Genomic DNA, 16,816 nt, shown 5'->3' with positions numbered 1-16,816 from the left:
AACCTGCTGCTTCCCCTGTGCCGTAGGCTGCTGGAGACCAGCTGCGAAGCCTCGTTGTACAAGACAGAACATATGCACAAGTAAACAAATTAAAGTGATCTCCAAAACAACAGGCCCCTGGCTTCCTGGAAGAGCTGCAAAGAGAAACTTCATCAACAGCAGCAGGTGACATGGGGAAGGGGAGGAGACGGACCTCTGCTAATGAAGGTGATGCTTCCAGGTCTCAGCACGCAACAGCGGGGTCAGCGCCAGCGACATGGGGACTGCGCTGAGCCGGCAGCCATGTGGGCTCCAGGGAACCTCTGGTTTGCACAGCACATGGTGCAGAAAGAAAACCAGGGAGCTGAGAGGAGGATGGCAGGTTCTGCTCCTGCCTGTTGGGGCAGGTGAGAGCTCAGCTGTCAAGGAGGGATTAGGGCGCCAATCTCAGCCTCTCTAGGCCACCATCCCAGCCTCCTGGGCCACACCACTTTGCTCCCCAGGGGCTCATGAAGGGTTTGAGGTTGCAGCAGTTCAGTCAGTTGAATAGCAAGGCAGTTACATCTCTGCACACCTCTGTGCAGGTGCTCTGGTGACAGTTTGAGCCTTCCTGCCACTGGCTGCATGTTGTGTCTTTAAATGAGAGAGCACCCACCTGGGAATAGAAACTAGCAGCCAGCTAGTCTTCCCAGCTATTCTTCCCAGCTGCAGACAGATCCCTCTCCAGCTTCACCCTGGAGCTGAGGGTCCTTCTCTGCCACAAACCTCTGCCTTGACCCTGGAGGCCCAACCAGGGTGTTGTTACTTACTCCGTGGGAGCCGATAATCTCCAGAATTAAAGCATGACAAATTTTATTGCAATGTCTGATAATTAAGCATTGCAGAAAAATACATATTTAAAAAAAAAACAAAAACACACACACAAAGGCACCTGGCTGTGTGTTCCTCTCTACTCTAATCTTACATTTTGATGACCAATTAAATCTCGTTTGTTTTCTTTTTACCATGAAAAAGCAAGGCAGTTCTCTTAGCAAGCCTGGAAACCGTCTGAGATGTCTCAGGCCAGTTCTAGCAACCTTCTTCCTTGCTCTGCACACCCAACTCACCTCCCCTCACCGAAGCAACCAGGAGCCCCAGCTCCTCCTCACCTCAGGCCCCAGCCTCAGAGCAGAGCCTAGCACTGAGGTGTAACACACGTCCCCTGGTGTGGTGACAGTCCTGAAAGCACCAGCAAACCACCCTTGTTTGAGCTGGGGTTACGTGTGCCAACACCGGGTCAGAGCTGCTTTGCCTCGTGATGGTGAAACATCTGCTCACAGCTATAAAAACAAGATGAGGACAGTCTGACTTGAAATGGGTCATTTTGTTTGTGTGCTCACAGCCCAATGCAGGACACAAACACACAGAAAGTGACCTGGCTAGGGCAGAGTGCTCTCCTCCATCATGCACTTCCCCAGATCTGAATTTGAAGTAGAGGCTGTTCAGATTTAAAGCAGGTCAAATACAGCCCACTCCTGGTCAAGGACTGAAAGGTATGAGCTGCATCAGGATGGTCTGCACCCTTTCTCACAAACACAGGGTAAACAAAGCAGGGAGAAGTTTTCTTTGACAGATGGGTGCCCACAGACAGAGCTACCCCAGTTTATCCTCACACCTCCAGCTCAAGCAGATGTTTCCTTCCAGACACAGATGTGCCAACGGAGGAGATCACTGCCCCACGTTGCTCTTCACTCACTCCCTCTCTGCCAGATGTTCCTGGGCCTACAGTCCTGACAGCTAACAGAGAAAAGTATTTAAAATAACTGGCTGATTTAAGAGAAGTGTTTCCTTAATCCAAAGCAGTTAGAGGTTGTTTTATGCCCTGGACTACAAAGGTTTGCATGGCTAGTTTATTATATATATTTTTAAGGCTGCCTTAATGTAACAGTAAAGGATCTGCTATCCATCTTAGGAAGGCAGGAGGAAAGCTAGAGGCAGAAATAACAAACCTGTAATAACCCAGATCTTATTGCACAATCTAAAATCCCCTCGAAGCAAACAAGAAGTCAGTGTCTTCCTTACCATAAAGCAAGTGGGAGCTTGTAGTTTTTTCCTCTTTGCAATTCCCCTCTCCAGCTGAAACAGCCCACAGCAGATGGAAACATGGAGAAGTCTCTGCATGAAGGATCAGCACCTCCATTTGTATGAAAACAGCACAAGTCTAATCCTCCTGTTCTCCTTGGTCACCAGGAAAGCTGCAATTCTTTATTTCTGAGCAACTTTTCTCTGCCAGCACCCCTTCCCTCTCTTTGCACCCTTTTGTTTTTAACCACAGCACCATTTAGTTTATAAAATCCTAATTTAAAATCCCAACTCTTCCCTGAAGCAGCAAGTTCTCCAGCCCAAGAAGGGACCTCTTCAGGCCATTCCCATCTCAATGGGGGGGTGGTGGTGGGAAATCCCAGTCCATGCTGTGCTGCAGGAAGCTCATGATACCTACAGCATTTCTGCAGGCTCCTGCAGTCTGCATGAGCTGTGTCTTATTGCTTTTTCAAGTCCTCTTCCAAGACAAACTAGCATCAAGGATGACCAAGGTATCTCAAGCTGTTCCTGTGTGACACTTGCAAAAAAGGGTTCTGCAAAACTCAGCCTTTAAATCCTGACACAGGGATGTGCTGCCTGTGGTCTGCCTTGTACCTCCAAAGGTAGAAGAAACCCCATCCATGGCTACTCCACAAGCCTCTACCTGCCCTGGTGGGATCCCTGCAGAAAGCTGTCAGTGCCCTACAAAGTAGCTGTCATGAAAAAGGAAGTCTCTGAAGGGATGAACTGGCACTAATCACATGTGTAAGGTGGTGGGATCCCCTCCATGACCACTTGGAAAAGAGCAGCAAATTGCTTTCCCAAGATGGATCTGGCACATTGCTGTGCCAAGTCGAGATCCCGGTCTGATTTTGGCTCCTGCTGCACAATCCCATCTCTCTCCCCCAATCCAGTAATTTTGAAATCTGGGCTTTTGCTCGGGTCTCATAACTCATCAGCAGTGGATTGAGGGAGCTAAATTCCTTGTTGTAAAGCAGCGATTCCATTTTCCTCCAGTCTTAAGCAGCTTCAATCCATCTTACTGAATTACAGAGCCCGAGCTGATTGTTCTGCTGTAGTGAGTAATAACAACTTGTACTTTGCAGATTACCCCAGGGAACCACACTCCTGGCTCTGCTCTACCACTGCAGGGTGGGCACACATCTGCCTGTGGCACCCCCAGAGAGAGAGAGGGGGAGTCCCCAGGGATGAAGAAGCAAAAAAAATTGGGCTGGAAGATGCGGAGGAGTCAAAGGAGCTGGCATGAAGCTGGCAGCCATGGAGAAACTGGGGTATCTGGTCCTGGTAGGGGTGAACATCCCAGGTGAACATTAATGGGGTGAGGTAGAGGGAAAGGGTAGTGGGGAGGGAAAGTGGTGAAAAAATGAGATAAACAATAAAGGGAAGATCAAAAAGAGCTGGAAGAACATTTACCTGGGGAAGCTGCCGTGGCTGGACTTCACTGGCATGGAAGAAAGGTGAAGCAGGATTTCAGCCATGAGATGGGGGCAGAAGAAGTTTGTGCCCAAATCTCCTATTTTTTTACACCCAAATTCCCCAGGGCACAGCAAGGGGAAGGAAACACATTCCCTGGGAAACAACTGCCTCAGAGCAGCAGTTGCTCCCCTCAGGGCCCTGTCCGTGGACCACAGGAGGTAAAAAAATAAAGATGAGAGAGAAACGGACATGAGGAGAGGAAGACGGGGAGGTGTGGAAGAGGTGTGTGGGGAAGGCAGAGCCCCCATGAGGCAGTGGCCCCAGCAGAAAACCAGAGAAGGTTCTGGAAGGGAAAAGCCCGGGGCTGCCAACAGCCTCCCCCTCAGGGCTGAGGCACCCTTGCCCCTGCTGCCACCAGCATGTGGCACCCACTCTTGTCCCCTTTTGGCATGGCCACCATGATCCTGTGCATCCAGCAGGCCACCAGCAGCCATGCCAATGGCACTGGGCCAGGTGTCCTGGTTCTTGCTGGTTGCCTGGGGCTGCCCTGCAGTGAGGGCAAGATGGTGGGGAGGGCAGCTCTGGGCTATGAGCACACAGCTCACAGCCCCCACAGGGCCTGGGCCCCTTGTGCTCAGCAAGGTGGAGAGGAGGTCACCATCACCTCACCACGCTGTGGGGATGTGGCACCAGGCGATGGAAAGATGAAGGGAGGACCCATAGTGGCCTTCATCACGGAGGTGAGGGCGAAGCTTTGGGGGAAGCTGTGCCCGGCTGAGCAAGGTGCCATTTTCCTCCTGGGTGAGTGCTGCTTCCAGAAGGATTCTGTGTGGAGTTTCAGCTGCTGTGCCTGCAGTCACCTCACCCCAGATCTCCATCTCCTTCACTGTGCTCTCATCCTGCCCCTTTGCCCCATTCTGATCACCACAGCTGCCCTCCTCCTGGTGAGGTGTGTGAGGAGTTACCGGAGCCCTAGGGAGGGCAGGGGGCAGAGCTGGGAGCCATGTTCCCTCAGCACGGGCTGGGAGGCTGCCAGCTCCCCCGAGTGTGCTGTTTGCCTGCAGCCCTACAAACCTGGCCAGGGACTGAAGCTGCTGTCCTGCTCCCACTCCTACCACCGTCACTGCATCGATCTCTGGCACCGTGCTCAGCCCGGGCCCAGGACATGTCCGCTCTGCCAGCGCCATGTGGCCGCCGTCGCCCTCGTCCTCCTCAGGGCACGCCATGGCAGACGGCAGTGACCCCACCTTCTGGAAGGCTCCCACCTTCTGGAAATCCCATACACACTCCCACCTGCTCTTTCCACTCTGCCTACAAATTCAAGCTCCAGCCGATGCCTCTCGGGAAGTGTGAGTGCAGCATAGAATTTTTAAAAATTTTTTTCAATTAAAAAAAGCATAGGGCAATGTAGGAGTAAGGAATACAGACTGGAGGGACAATTAGAATACCGAAGGCTTACCCTTGGCTTTGCCCCATTTTGGGAGCTGATCACACACATCTGATTCACTGGAAGATTTTGTGAGGGCCACAACCACAGAAAAGCAGCAGTGAGTTCTTGCCAAGCCCCTGGACACCTCTGTTTCTGCTCTTACTCCACTTCTGAAGTTCTCCCTCCTGAAAACCTGCGCAGACAGGTTTATTACAACAACGGGGCCAATTACCACAGTTACCAGCTAATTTCTACCACAAAACCTAGGCTGACAAAACAAGCAGTTCTCTACATTCTCCTTTCTTTTAATATTTTTTTTTATATGCAGATAGCTAAAAAGAACAAAAAAAAAAAAAAAAAAGAAAAAACCAAAAGCAAACAAAACTCCTTAATAATAAATAGATAGGATAATAAATAAATAAATAAATAGATAGATAGATATTATAGATAATAAATAATAAATAGATAGGATGCTTTTGCTTTATGTCTCAGGTTTGCGGGGCATTTTGCCAAAACTAGGGAAGGCAAGATATTATTTCCAACACCAATATCTAATATAAAAAATGCGTCTCCATTGCAAGGCAAACAACTGGAACCAGAATCCATTTCTGGACAAGGATACTAAGTTGCAATGGCCCCAGATTTGCTCAATGGCCTTTTTTAATTGCGGGCATTAGCAGATTATGGGCTCCTTTGCAGCAGGGTCCATAAATCACTGTTTTATAATCTTCTGTATGCATTAGGTCCCAGATTATCATGCTTGTACTTGGTAATAACAAAGCAGAGATTGCCTGGACCCCTGGGAAATCCAGGAGAGGCACCTGTCAAGCCCAGAAGCACACGGTCCTGAGACACGTGGAGGGCCTGGTGCATGCAGAAGGACTTGCAGAGCTCCCCCAACCTCCTCCCATGGTGGCAAAAAGCAAGGTACAAAACCTCCCCACACTCAGAGCTCCATTTCTCATCTCCCCAGCTCATGTTTTGGGTGGTGACTCTGACTGGCTCAGCGAGCTATGCTGTACAGACATGGGTCATCCTTTCCTTTCATCCTAGATGAAAGGAGGTGGTTTCATGCACCAGTTTCTAAATCAGCTCCCAGCCAAAAAAAAAAAAAAAGAGAGGGAGTAAAAATCATTAATGGAAAGGTGCAGGTCTGCCTTCCAGCTGGCTTACTGCAGAGCCAGGGACTTGCTCTGTCAGCAGGAGGGAGAGAAGTGTGTCCCACATAACTTTCTTTTAAGAGCAACTGGGAGCACTGGAGGCACAAAGGTTTTCACTGGAAGGTCACTAGATGGCCCCAGCTCTTCCTCCACAGCAAATTAGTATTTCATCTCCTGGAGCCTGGGCCTTACTGATCCCATAGCATGACCCCAAAGCAGCAGCATGCTCTGATAAGAAGGGGACCCAGCTAGAACCAGGGATATCTGCCCAGATGGCTTGAGCAAAGCAGGTAACCTCCTGTTGGCTTTTTCTACTCCTGTTTTTTGGATGTTGAGGGCAGGGAGAGGCTATTGCGTGTCTGTGCAAGGCCACTGCCCACAGACCCAAGATGCCAAACTGATGCAAATAAAGGACAAGAGGTCTGATGATGTACAAATATCATCCCAGTGCAAGGCTGCTTTTTTTAGGCTCCAAAAACCTCAGAGGGAAAAAAAACCCTCTAGATTTATTCCCTGAGTTAAATCAATTCTAGTCTGGAGCCTGTAATGTGTGTTTTGTCCACATAAGTCATTACAACTCTAACATCAGTCTCCTCTGCATCTCCGTTACAGTTTAAGCTGTTCAGCCAGGATCAGGGTTAGATTTTGCTGGCAGTTATGTGGGTCTAAAATAGCAATAAATTTCTCTGGATTGAGCAGACACTTCTCTGAAGGACAGGCAAAAGGAGGTGCTGTTTTTATATCCTAGCTCCTGCACTAAGTGGTAGACCCAAAGAAGTGGCATAAAGGAACACAGGGGCTTTGGGAGTGGTGGGGTAAGTGATTGTTTAATAGAGGTAAATGGTCTTTTCCTGTCTTTGAGCTTGGATCTTTGTTGAAGTGGTAAAATGGGACCCATTCCCTGTAATTGCTCTGCTCTTGCACACAACTGCTGTCTCCTGTGTGTTGCTTGTTGACATTTAAATAAATTGCAATTATTCCTACAAAGTAGATTGCAGGGACTCCAGAGAAAATGGGTCAAGAATATGTCCAGGAGCATCTGCAATGTATTTAACACATGAAAATAGCAGGGACAGAACAGGGGGAGAGGGAGACTATAGTGCAGGCTCTGCTGAATGCAGCATGGGGATGGAGCCAGACTGGCACAGCCCCACACCCTGGTGGGATGCTTGGCTGAACCTCAGCCAGCAGCAGCCAAAGCCTCCAGGATGTTGATGATGGAGGAGGCAGAAAGCAAGTGGGAGGAACAGAGAGAACCAGAATGGACAGGGTACCACTTTGGCTCTTTGAGTGAAGACCACCTTGGCCCAAGTCCTTCTTCAGCCCTCCTCTCCTTCCTGCTGCAAAAGCATTCAGGGATTTCAGAGGAGGCTAAGGTCTCCTAGCTCACACTGCCTGTGGCTGGGAGATGGATACCTCTCCACCCATAATTTTTTCTCTTTTCTCACTCCCCAGAGCCTCCTCTGTACACCACCATTGCCCTCACACCAACCTCTCTTGAAGAGGATTTGTCCTTTTGCCCACAGTCCTCTGGGTTACTGCTACAAGTTCCTGATATGTTAGTTGGAGACTGCAAACACCTGACTTCTACTTTTCTCTTTTTAACCAAGGGTTTTGGATAAACTAAGACACCTTGCAGATTCTGGGATATAAGAGGTGGTTGCTGGAGCAGGCAGGAGATAACAGCACATGGAATAAATCATTCCTTGGTCCCACATCTGTCATGGCACATATAGGCACATGGCTCCTTGTCCAGCCCCAAAGACAGACCAACCCCTTACACAAGCAGAAGGTCACTGGCAGTAGATAAAGCTTTGAGCTGGAAGCAGAAATAGAGCATTGAGTGCAAGTAAAGAGGTAAAGATTTTTAAGTACACTTCATACAAAGCATAAGATCAAGCCAGAAATGTGCTCTCCAACCATGCCTCCATTTTCCATTCTCACTCCACTAGAAAGCATTTGGCTTCTCCTCCACCTCCCCAAACCTCTTCCTTGTTTTGTTTTTGTATGCATCAAAATGTCTCCCTGCAAGTGTAAAACTCTTTAGATGAGGGGAAAATAAAATCAATTTGAAATCACAGCTGCTGGGAGTCTCTGGTGCACACACACACACACACACACGTCTGCTGACATTTTCCATAGCTCTTTTCCCAGTGAAATCTGTCTCAAGCAGAGCCCAAGGGGACCAGTAACAAATCAGTTGCCTAGTACACGAGTGATTTTTTTAACTACAGGTCCAATACAACTGCACTGGAAACCACAGGGCTACTCTCAAGTGGATCATTAAACAAAAAGGGCTGTTTGTTAAAAGGTACAGGTTTTCAGGGATTTGTGATTCCAGACTGACCTGGGTTCACTGCATATTCAGATATAGTTTGTTCTGACAACCAGGAAAGCTACTGCCTCTCCATGGGGCTGGCATTCCTCTGGGCACTGAGTAGTCACCATACGAGATGGGAATTGCCTGAAAGATGGGAGCTTCTGCTGTTAAACACTCTAGGAGGAAGGAACAACACTTCTGCCTTATGCTTTCCACTCTTTTTTCAGCTTTTACTCCATAATCAGAATTTTTAAGTCAGTGTGTATAGCTAGAGGATGAATTTTTTTTTTTCTTCAGCCCATTCCAGCAGCTGAGGCTTTAGAGGAAGGTGAGAAGCCCCAGTACAAAATGTGATCGTGCCTCCCCCAAGCTCACACACCACTCTCTCACTGTGGGAGGACAAGTGGCCCACTGGCTCAGCCCCAGCACAAGTCTGGGAATCCCTTCTGCATATCCAGAGGTGCCCTTCAGGCTCTTGAAGACAGATCTGCCCTCTCAGGAGTTTGGGTCCCAGCAGTTCAAGGCCACACAGGCAAACAGAGACTTCAGCTTCCACAAACGGCTTCTGATTGACTTCTCCCAAATGACAGAAACCCTTTCCACTGTGAAGAATTGATCTGATTTGGTATCAGTTCAAAGATCACAAAAAAGGTGCACGTTCACCAGACCAACCTGAGCTGCCACACCCCGCCAGCAGTGGATGGGGGCTAATGGCATATTCTCACCCTGCCATGTTTTCTAGGAACTGCTTTGACCACCAGCATGAAGCATCCCAGTCTGCAGTGGGCACAAAGCTGGGGAGGAGCCTCATTTATTTGCATCAGCAACATGAAACCACCACCCAGCATTCCCAGATGGAAATGAAGCTCAGAGCTGTGTGCATGGAGCAGACCAAAAAGGAAGGAGAGAAGTTTAAGCAGGTTGGCAGTGGTGTTACATGACCCAGCCCTGGGAAGCAATCTCTGGGTGATGTCACAGATCTGCAGAGATGGTGTCAGAGTGTTGCTTAGCAGCTGGAAACAACAAGAGAGATTGGTTCTATCCTGAGAACCTCCAAACCTACAGACCACTTGCAGAAACCACTGGGGCAGAAGCCAGTTTTGATCTCCATGCTGCTCTGGCTCCAGGTCGTGTCATGGTGATAAAATCCAGGTGAATTTCATCCTCTGTGACCATCTCTGACACTTTTCCTTTGGATTCCGAGCCTGGGAATCCCTATTCAGTCACCCAACCACATTCAGCATGAATCTGCATCTACAACTTCTTTTTCTGGTTGCTGTTGCCTCCTACAAGGTGGCTTTTGCAGAAGCCTTTGGTTATGTGGCTTACAATGAAAGCTCCAGGTGTGTTGCTTATGAAGCTCTGCCCTCCTGCTTTGGGCCACAACTCCCAGCAGAAGGGCTGAGGGGGTACATGATGAGGGTGATCCCACCAAACGCTTGCCACGCAATCCAGAATCCTCCAACACCACGAGATCCGTCCGAGACATATATTGCCCTCATACAGGGGTGTGACTGCTCATTTGTTGAGAAGGTCCTTCATGCCCAGCAGGCTGGGTACCACATTGCTGTTGTCTACAACGTGAATTCTGAGCACCTGACTACCATGAGGGCTGATGACAAAAAAATCCAACAGCTGATTAAGATCCCGTCACTCTTTACTGGGCAATCAGTCTCCCTCCACTTGCAAAGGACTTCCCATCATGACAAAGGGGCCTACATCAGCCTTCTGCCACCCAAACACTATTGGCAGCCCTGCCTAGAGGATGCCAAAATGCTCCAGGAAACTTTCATCTGGGAGGATTTCAGAAGCATATTCTGCATCATCGTTGCCACTTTCTCAGTTGTGGCAGTCTTGGGCTATTACAAGAAGAGGAGCCAGATAAAGCTGCACACTTACAAGTTGGGAGACAAATATGAGAGCTGTGTGATCTGCATGACAGACTACAAGGAAGGGGACAGCCTGAAGATACTGTCCTGCTCCCATGCTTACCACAGTGCCTGCATTGACACCTGGTTCCACACCCAGCCCAACAAGAAGACATGTCCCTTCTGCAAGCAGGCAGTGAGCTCCTGTGTGCAAGGTGACATCCCCGCAGAGCAGGCTGGTGAGGATCAGGATGAGGAGCAACAGGCTGATGAAGATGTCACATTCAGTGGAGGGCATGAAGATGAACACATTGAAGAGGAGAAAGAGGAGAAAGATAACGCAAGCACAGTGGAAGAAGACTTTGAAGCACCGTTAGAGCTGTGACCAGGAGAAGTTACCATCAAACCAAGGAGAATCTCCTCTGCATTTTCCTTCAGTAGTTCCTGCTTTCCCTGGAGCAAATTAGCCCTGCAGTTGTTGTTCCCCTCCCCTGGTCCCCACAATAAAAATAAAACAAAAAAAAAGACAATATTGCCTGGAAATACCAAAAGCTCCTTGAGCCAGAGTGGCAGGGGAGAAGCAAAAGGAGGAGGGAGGCAGGGATTTATGAACAACCGGTATGGGAGCTGGTTTCTCTTTGCTAAGATTGTTCTTCAATTCCCTCCCCCAAAATACACGTTCATGGAGACACAGGCACACAGGAATACACTGAGTGGCATGTCACCTAAGGCAAGCATCCAGAAACCCCAGGTGACAACTGCCCCCATGTGTGGCAGTCAGCAGGAGCCAGTCCCTAGCCTGACAAGTACAGAGGAAGGGAGGGGGGGGAAGAGGAATTTGGGGTACTAAGGCATGAACAATTCCCCCTCATCAGCAGTAAAAATAGAGCCCACAAGCCCCCAGCACCTCCTCATCACCCCCTGCACTGCCACCAGCTGTCCCCTGTTGCAAGACCAACCTCTCTTAGGGCACGGCACTCCAAGGTCCAACAGGTGTCCCAGCAGAAGGGCACGAAAAGTGCTCTGAGTCTGTTGCCCTCAGGACTGGTCAGCCTGGCTCTGTGCTACTGCCCCAGAATCGGCTAACCTCTCCACTGGCTTGCTCAGGAATGAGCTGGGCCTGTGCTTCAAGCCTCACCTTTTATTGGCCCCCTAATCCTGCTCATGAGCAGTTGGAGCCCGCCCTAATCAGGCACAGGTGGGCTTAACACAAGCTCATGCCCACTACCTGGTAATTAGTGGCACCTGGTTGCCTCATTTCACTACAGTCCCCCCCCCCTCATTGGGTGGCTCCACTGCAGAGGGCAGCCCAGCCTCCAGCTACACCAGCAGCCACAAAGGCACTGGAAATATCAAGGGCATTTTCAACACTATCTCCTCAGACAGGAGGGAATGCCAGCAGGAGGTAGAGGACTTTACAGCAGGTTTTGCTTTGTGGAGCTGGGAAAAAAAAAAAAAAAGAGAGAGAGAAAGAAATCCAAGAATGAAATGGTTGTGAACGTGGTGTAATTGGCTGCTTTTGCCTCCTGGCTGGCGATCTTGCAGGCTGGTGACAGGTACATGTAACTCCTGCTACCTGCTTGTTCCAGGTCATTATCCAAATGTGTCTAAGCACCCTAAAGGGAGTTGGATTTATGTACTAACATGATGCAAACAGCCCTCCATCTCTTCCCTAGCTACACCAGGTAGAGTCAGGAGCAGGGTTCCACACAGCGAGAGCAGGAGCAGCAATTGGGTCTCATTCCCTGGGCTGGCACAGGTGGCTCCAAGCCCCCCCCCAAGTGCAAGGTAGAAAGCCTCTTTAATAATTGCCAAAAAATTAAGGAAGGAAAGAGCTCTAACATGCTGTGGCCAAGACATCAAACCTGCACAACTATACAAAGGCTGAACTCCCAAATCTAAAGCTCTTCTGAACATAAAGCATCCTGTTTCTTCTGGGCAGTATCCAAGCAGGGGGCTGTCATCAGATCACTCGGAGAACCATGGAACAGGATGACACAAGTACAGCCAGTGAATAAGACCAGTGCCTCGGAGTAGTTCCCTTTTGAATGGTGATGTTAAGACTCAAAAGGGCAGGAGTTTAGAAAAAAAGTTGTCTGAAAACATTATGCTGCAGGGCTGAAAAACATGGTCTCTGCAGCCCAGAAATCTCAGTGATTTCTGAAGAGTGACCAGGCACCTGGATTAGTGCACGTCAAGCACTCAGGTATCTGTAAGATATTTGTGTTGCTTTTGTCCTAGAAAGGGTTGGGAAAAGATACACAAATATGTGTGACTGCCCTCAACAAGGTGGACCTGAATCCATCCCTCCTGCCCCAGGGAAACCCAGAGAGCTTCAGGTAGGAGGATGAAAGGAAACTGCAGTTTCAGAATTCCTTTTTTGGCAGAGAAGTTTTAAACCAATGACTGAAGCACGAAACATGGCAGCTTTTCCAAGGATTTGATGGAAACAAGTCTTTCTGCAAGTCCCCAGACTGAGATGTTTCACTTCATTTGTGGAACAAATGGGGAAAAATTATTTTTAAGCCAACTCACAGGAAAACTCCCCTCCTCTACAGGTTGTGCAGCCTCTTGGGAGTAAAAAATCACTTCCATTGCAGAACAAGGCCCCTCAGGGTGCCTGGGAAGGCAAAGACAGTTGTCTCCATCCAAGGAAGGAGTCGGGTTCTTCAAATGGTGATTAGCAGCAGGAGATTCACTTAGGTGCCTTTAATTGCCTTCTGGAGGTAGCTCTCCAGGCAGCAGCTTGGTAAGAGACACAGCTGAGCTGCAGAAATGTCTTCTTCATCCACTGCTGAACATCTAGAACAGACCTAAAAACTCCCTCGGGTCCCCAGTCCATGCTGAGATAGATGACCCCCAGGCCAGATGTGGGAAGCACTCCCAGCTCCTGTCTCAGCCCCCTCTCACTGCTCCCATTCTCAGTCAAGCTCTGAGAAATCACAGGTGCTGCAAACATTCCAGGAGCAGGGGGAAGAGCCTGAATTTTCAGCATGCTGATGGCACAGTGGGCCCAAACCAGGCTGCTCTTTCCCCCAGCAAGTGTCTCCCATCCTCCTGATGGAGAAGGCATTGAATGAGAGCCTTGAGCCTGACCTGGAGATAGCTCTGGATAATCACACAAAAAAGCCCTGGTGTCATCCAGCTGCAGACTGCTTGGCTCAAGGGGAGAATCCCAGGGGGAATTCTCTGTTGTGTATTATGCATGAGGTGAGATGAGCTGATCACAGCGCCCTTAATATCTGTGAATTTCTTTCCATCTTCAAAAGCAGCACATGCTCTAGATGGGCTGAATTTTTACTGAAATGGGTCAGTAGAAAAATAGATCTTTTCTTCCAACACCACATTGCCTTAATTTAAAAAAGAGTGGAAAAAAAGGGAACAGAATCTGGGTAAGAGAGCAGCTCTTCACTCTATTTAGTGTTATCAAAGCCCGGCACACTGGAGAGCTGAAGTGTGGCCCAAAGCCAACCTGACCTCCAGCCCTGGAGCTTTCAGATCCACCAACCCTCCACCAGTGTCCACGCCACTCCTACAATTGCCAGGTCAGCGCATCGTCAGGCTGGGACACTCAGCTCTAGGAGCCTGAATGAGGGTTATTAACTTCTCTGGAAGTAGCACTATAAAATAAATCACAGCAGACAATAGATGGGAGGGAAGAAGAGAGCAAGGGGGCTGGGTCCTGCTGGGCAGAGGTGGTGGCTGTGTGCTCTACAGCAGCCTGGGGACACAGCTGTCCCCATTTGACAGCCCTGCAGTTTTTAGGTGAGAATCAGCAGAAGAATCAAGGGAAGTGCAGGTAAAGGAGGTCTGGAAAAAGCCATGCTGGGTGATAGTAGGAGCAAATCTTCCAGGAGGATTCATGGCTTCTCTGCAGGTGCTAGAATGGCAGGGAATTTAATTGTCATCAAACCACACAGAGAAGTCAAGATCTGAGAAGACAGCAGCTCCTGGGAAAGGAACTTGATTTCTCTATGTCCCAGAGCTCAAGCAGAAAGGAAAAGGTATCTGATTCAAACTCATGCCACAAAAAGGATAACTAGAAATAGACAACTACTGTGCTGAAAAAAATTAACCAAGGAAGGTGGGTCCCACCAGGAAGAGCTTGGAGAAGGGGGCAAAGCCATCAGAAAACCCTAATATGGGAAGAACCAGGGATGATCCAACAAGGACCCAAGAATTTTGCTCAGAGGACCAGCACTGGCTGGAAGCATCAGTTGAACCCCCATGGGGTGAACCTCCACAAATCTCTTGGTCATGGGAGAGCACCCAAAGCTTCTTCTTAAATGAGCTGCCAGGAGCCCCCCTCCTCCTCTCCTGCCCCATAAACCAAGCTCTGCTGCACACACTCTATTAAGCAATAACCAGGTTCCAGCACAGCCTCCCAGAATGAGTTACAGATCTCATTTATCAAAGGCTTCTTTGCAGTTTCTTGCACATTTTATTGCAGGCTTTTTCTGCACAAACATGGTTCAGTCTATTGCTTGGGAGAGTCACCAGACTGTGACCCAGAGGGAAGCAGCTGATGATCCAGCACTGGGAACTATTGACTTCACCACCAGAAAGTCAATGCTATAGATCACCAGGAGCAATTAGGGTGTCCTGATTACCCCCATGGGCAGCCTTCCAGTGGAGACATTTTCCCCATGCAGAGAGGCAGTGCTAAGCCTCAACAGCATCATTTGAAGAACTATTTTGAGGAGCTGAAGTGAGATTTGTGTGATATATAGATCCCACATGGGCCCAAGGTAGGAATTTCAACCTTGAAGACAAGTTTAATACCTACTGTAATTAAAAGGAGAGCGCCAACTTCCCTGTGGCACTACCCAATTGATGTCAAGAGCATTACAGCAGCAGAGAGCTTTACCTTTCATCTCCAAAATCCATCTGGGATGGAGATGAAGGACAGACTGCACCTGCCCACAGGAGTCTCTGCTGCCTGAAGGCTGTGATACACATGGAAATTCTCCTTCCTTGGGCCATCCTGCCTACCTCCAAACCATGGAAGGACAGGAGCTTTTCCCTGCAAGGTGTGCATCACCCTGTGACCTTAGCTGGTCCAGCTAAGCCAGGAATCCAGCTTCCCAGGGAAACCTGCAGAGGATGGCTGGTGAGTAGTCACTACAGTAGAATAATCAACAGTTCCTGTAATGCAATAAGATGTATTGAAGCTACTTAAGCATACAAGGAAATGGGATCAATGCTTTGAAAATCAAAGTAGCTTGATTTGCCAAATCTGCTTCTGCTGCAGCAGCTTGGGGCTCATGTGCAGCCTTGGATCCTGCACATAACTGCTTCCAGCTGGTGATGCTGGGCCTGAGCAGCCAGCAGAGAAGCCCATCCTAAGGACACAAACATGTTGTGGAGAAGAAATCACCATTTTATAGGTAGGGAACAGAGGTGCTTGGAGAATGGGGGCACATCCAAGATTCCCTGTTTACCCATTCCACAAGGCATCTCCTTATTACTCCTGTTTATTGATGAAGTGTAAACTACTGTAGTACTCTAAGGATTGAGATCTGAGAAAATTTTTTTCCTTCTGACCTTTGTGCCCCTCTGCCACAAGGCTGGGGGAAAGAGGGAGAAAACTGACCTGGCCCTGACTGCCCTAATTAACTGAAGTCCTGATTGATTTTGGTAAGTAGCTCTGGCCTCATTCATCAGCACAGCATTTATCCAGATAAGCAAAGGAGCTGTGCATCAATCCAGACCACCCTGAGCAGCACAGAACTGGTCTAACAGGAAGACTTTTTCATACACCTGCTCACAGGATGAAACCCCATCAGTTTTCAGATTGTGCCTCCTGACACTTTTTAAGACCTCCCCCTCTTCAGATGGGCAGCAAAGATTATCCCTAAGGGCTCAGCCTTATTAAACCTCAGATATAGGGCTGTAGGGAGCACTGGCTCCATCAGAACAAGTGATGGCACCCACGATGACATGAGATGCTCTCAAGTTGTCCAAGTCACAGGATGGGTGTGCAGCTCCTGTGCAGGGAGAGGCACCATGGGCTCCCACCAACTTAAATTGAAGGTCAGTAAGTAGAAATGACACAGGGAGAGTGGAGGCCACGTAGTACAAGGCTTTAGGTGGAGATTTTAACTAAGAGGAGAAAGGAGAACAAGGACATGCTGAGCAGCATCCATCTATGGCACCAAAAGCCTCCCCAAAGCCCTGCAGCCCAAAGGGAGGGACTCCAAGCCTTTTGCCCATTGGATCTGAAAACCAAAATTAGCTTGGTTTTGTTAGCTTGGTTTTTTTCTCCTTCAAACATGTGATGTAGAGAAAAAATAAATGCAAGAGAAGAGATACTATTGATTTAATTGGTCATAATCACCAGTGGAGCAGGAAAAATAACCCAAGCAATAGCACTGACTGAGTGACATGCATTTAATTAGTCTGAGATGCATTTACTTTGGTCAATGAAATATCTATCAAAACTTTCATTTGAATCTCACTTTTCCAACAAAGCCCTGGTCTAACCAGTGCCCAGGGGTACAAGGGAACTCCCCGGCCATCCCAGCAAGCCCAGAGCAGCCCTGCACCCCCAAAACCTCCTGCT

The 16,816-nt window shown here is 48.8% G+C and overlaps 1 protein-coding gene across 1 annotated transcript; it reads left to right on the top strand.

Moving 5' to 3' along the window:
• The first annotated feature begins 8,655 nt into the window (after window positions 1–8,655).
• On the top strand, window positions 8,656–10,784 carry LOC139788207 (E3 ubiquitin-protein ligase RNF13-like). Its single transcript, XM_071727886.1, has one exon. The coding sequence runs from the start codon at window positions 9,629–9,631 to the stop codon at window positions 10,637–10,639; it is 1,011 nt and encodes a 336-aa protein (XP_071583987.1). The 5' UTR covers window positions 8,656–9,628; the 3' UTR covers window positions 10,640–10,784.
• The last annotated feature ends 6,032 nt before the right edge of the window (window positions 10,785–16,816 follow it).

The sequence above is a fragment of the Heliangelus exortis genome, chromosome 28 (assembly GCF_036169615.1).
Source record: "Heliangelus exortis chromosome 28, bHelExo1.hap1, whole genome shotgun sequence".
Lineage (NCBI taxonomy): Eukaryota > Metazoa > Chordata > Aves > Apodiformes > Trochilidae > Heliangelus > Heliangelus exortis.
The sequence above is the reverse complement of the archived record's forward strand: the minus strand, read 5'-3'. Positions and strand labels throughout refer to the sequence as shown.

What these genes read in the sequence shown, in the direction of transcription:
- LOC139788207 (XM_071727886.1), top strand. Translation starts at nt 9,629, where the DNA reads ATGAATCTGCATCTACAACTTCTTTTTCTGGTTGCTGTTGCCTCCTAC.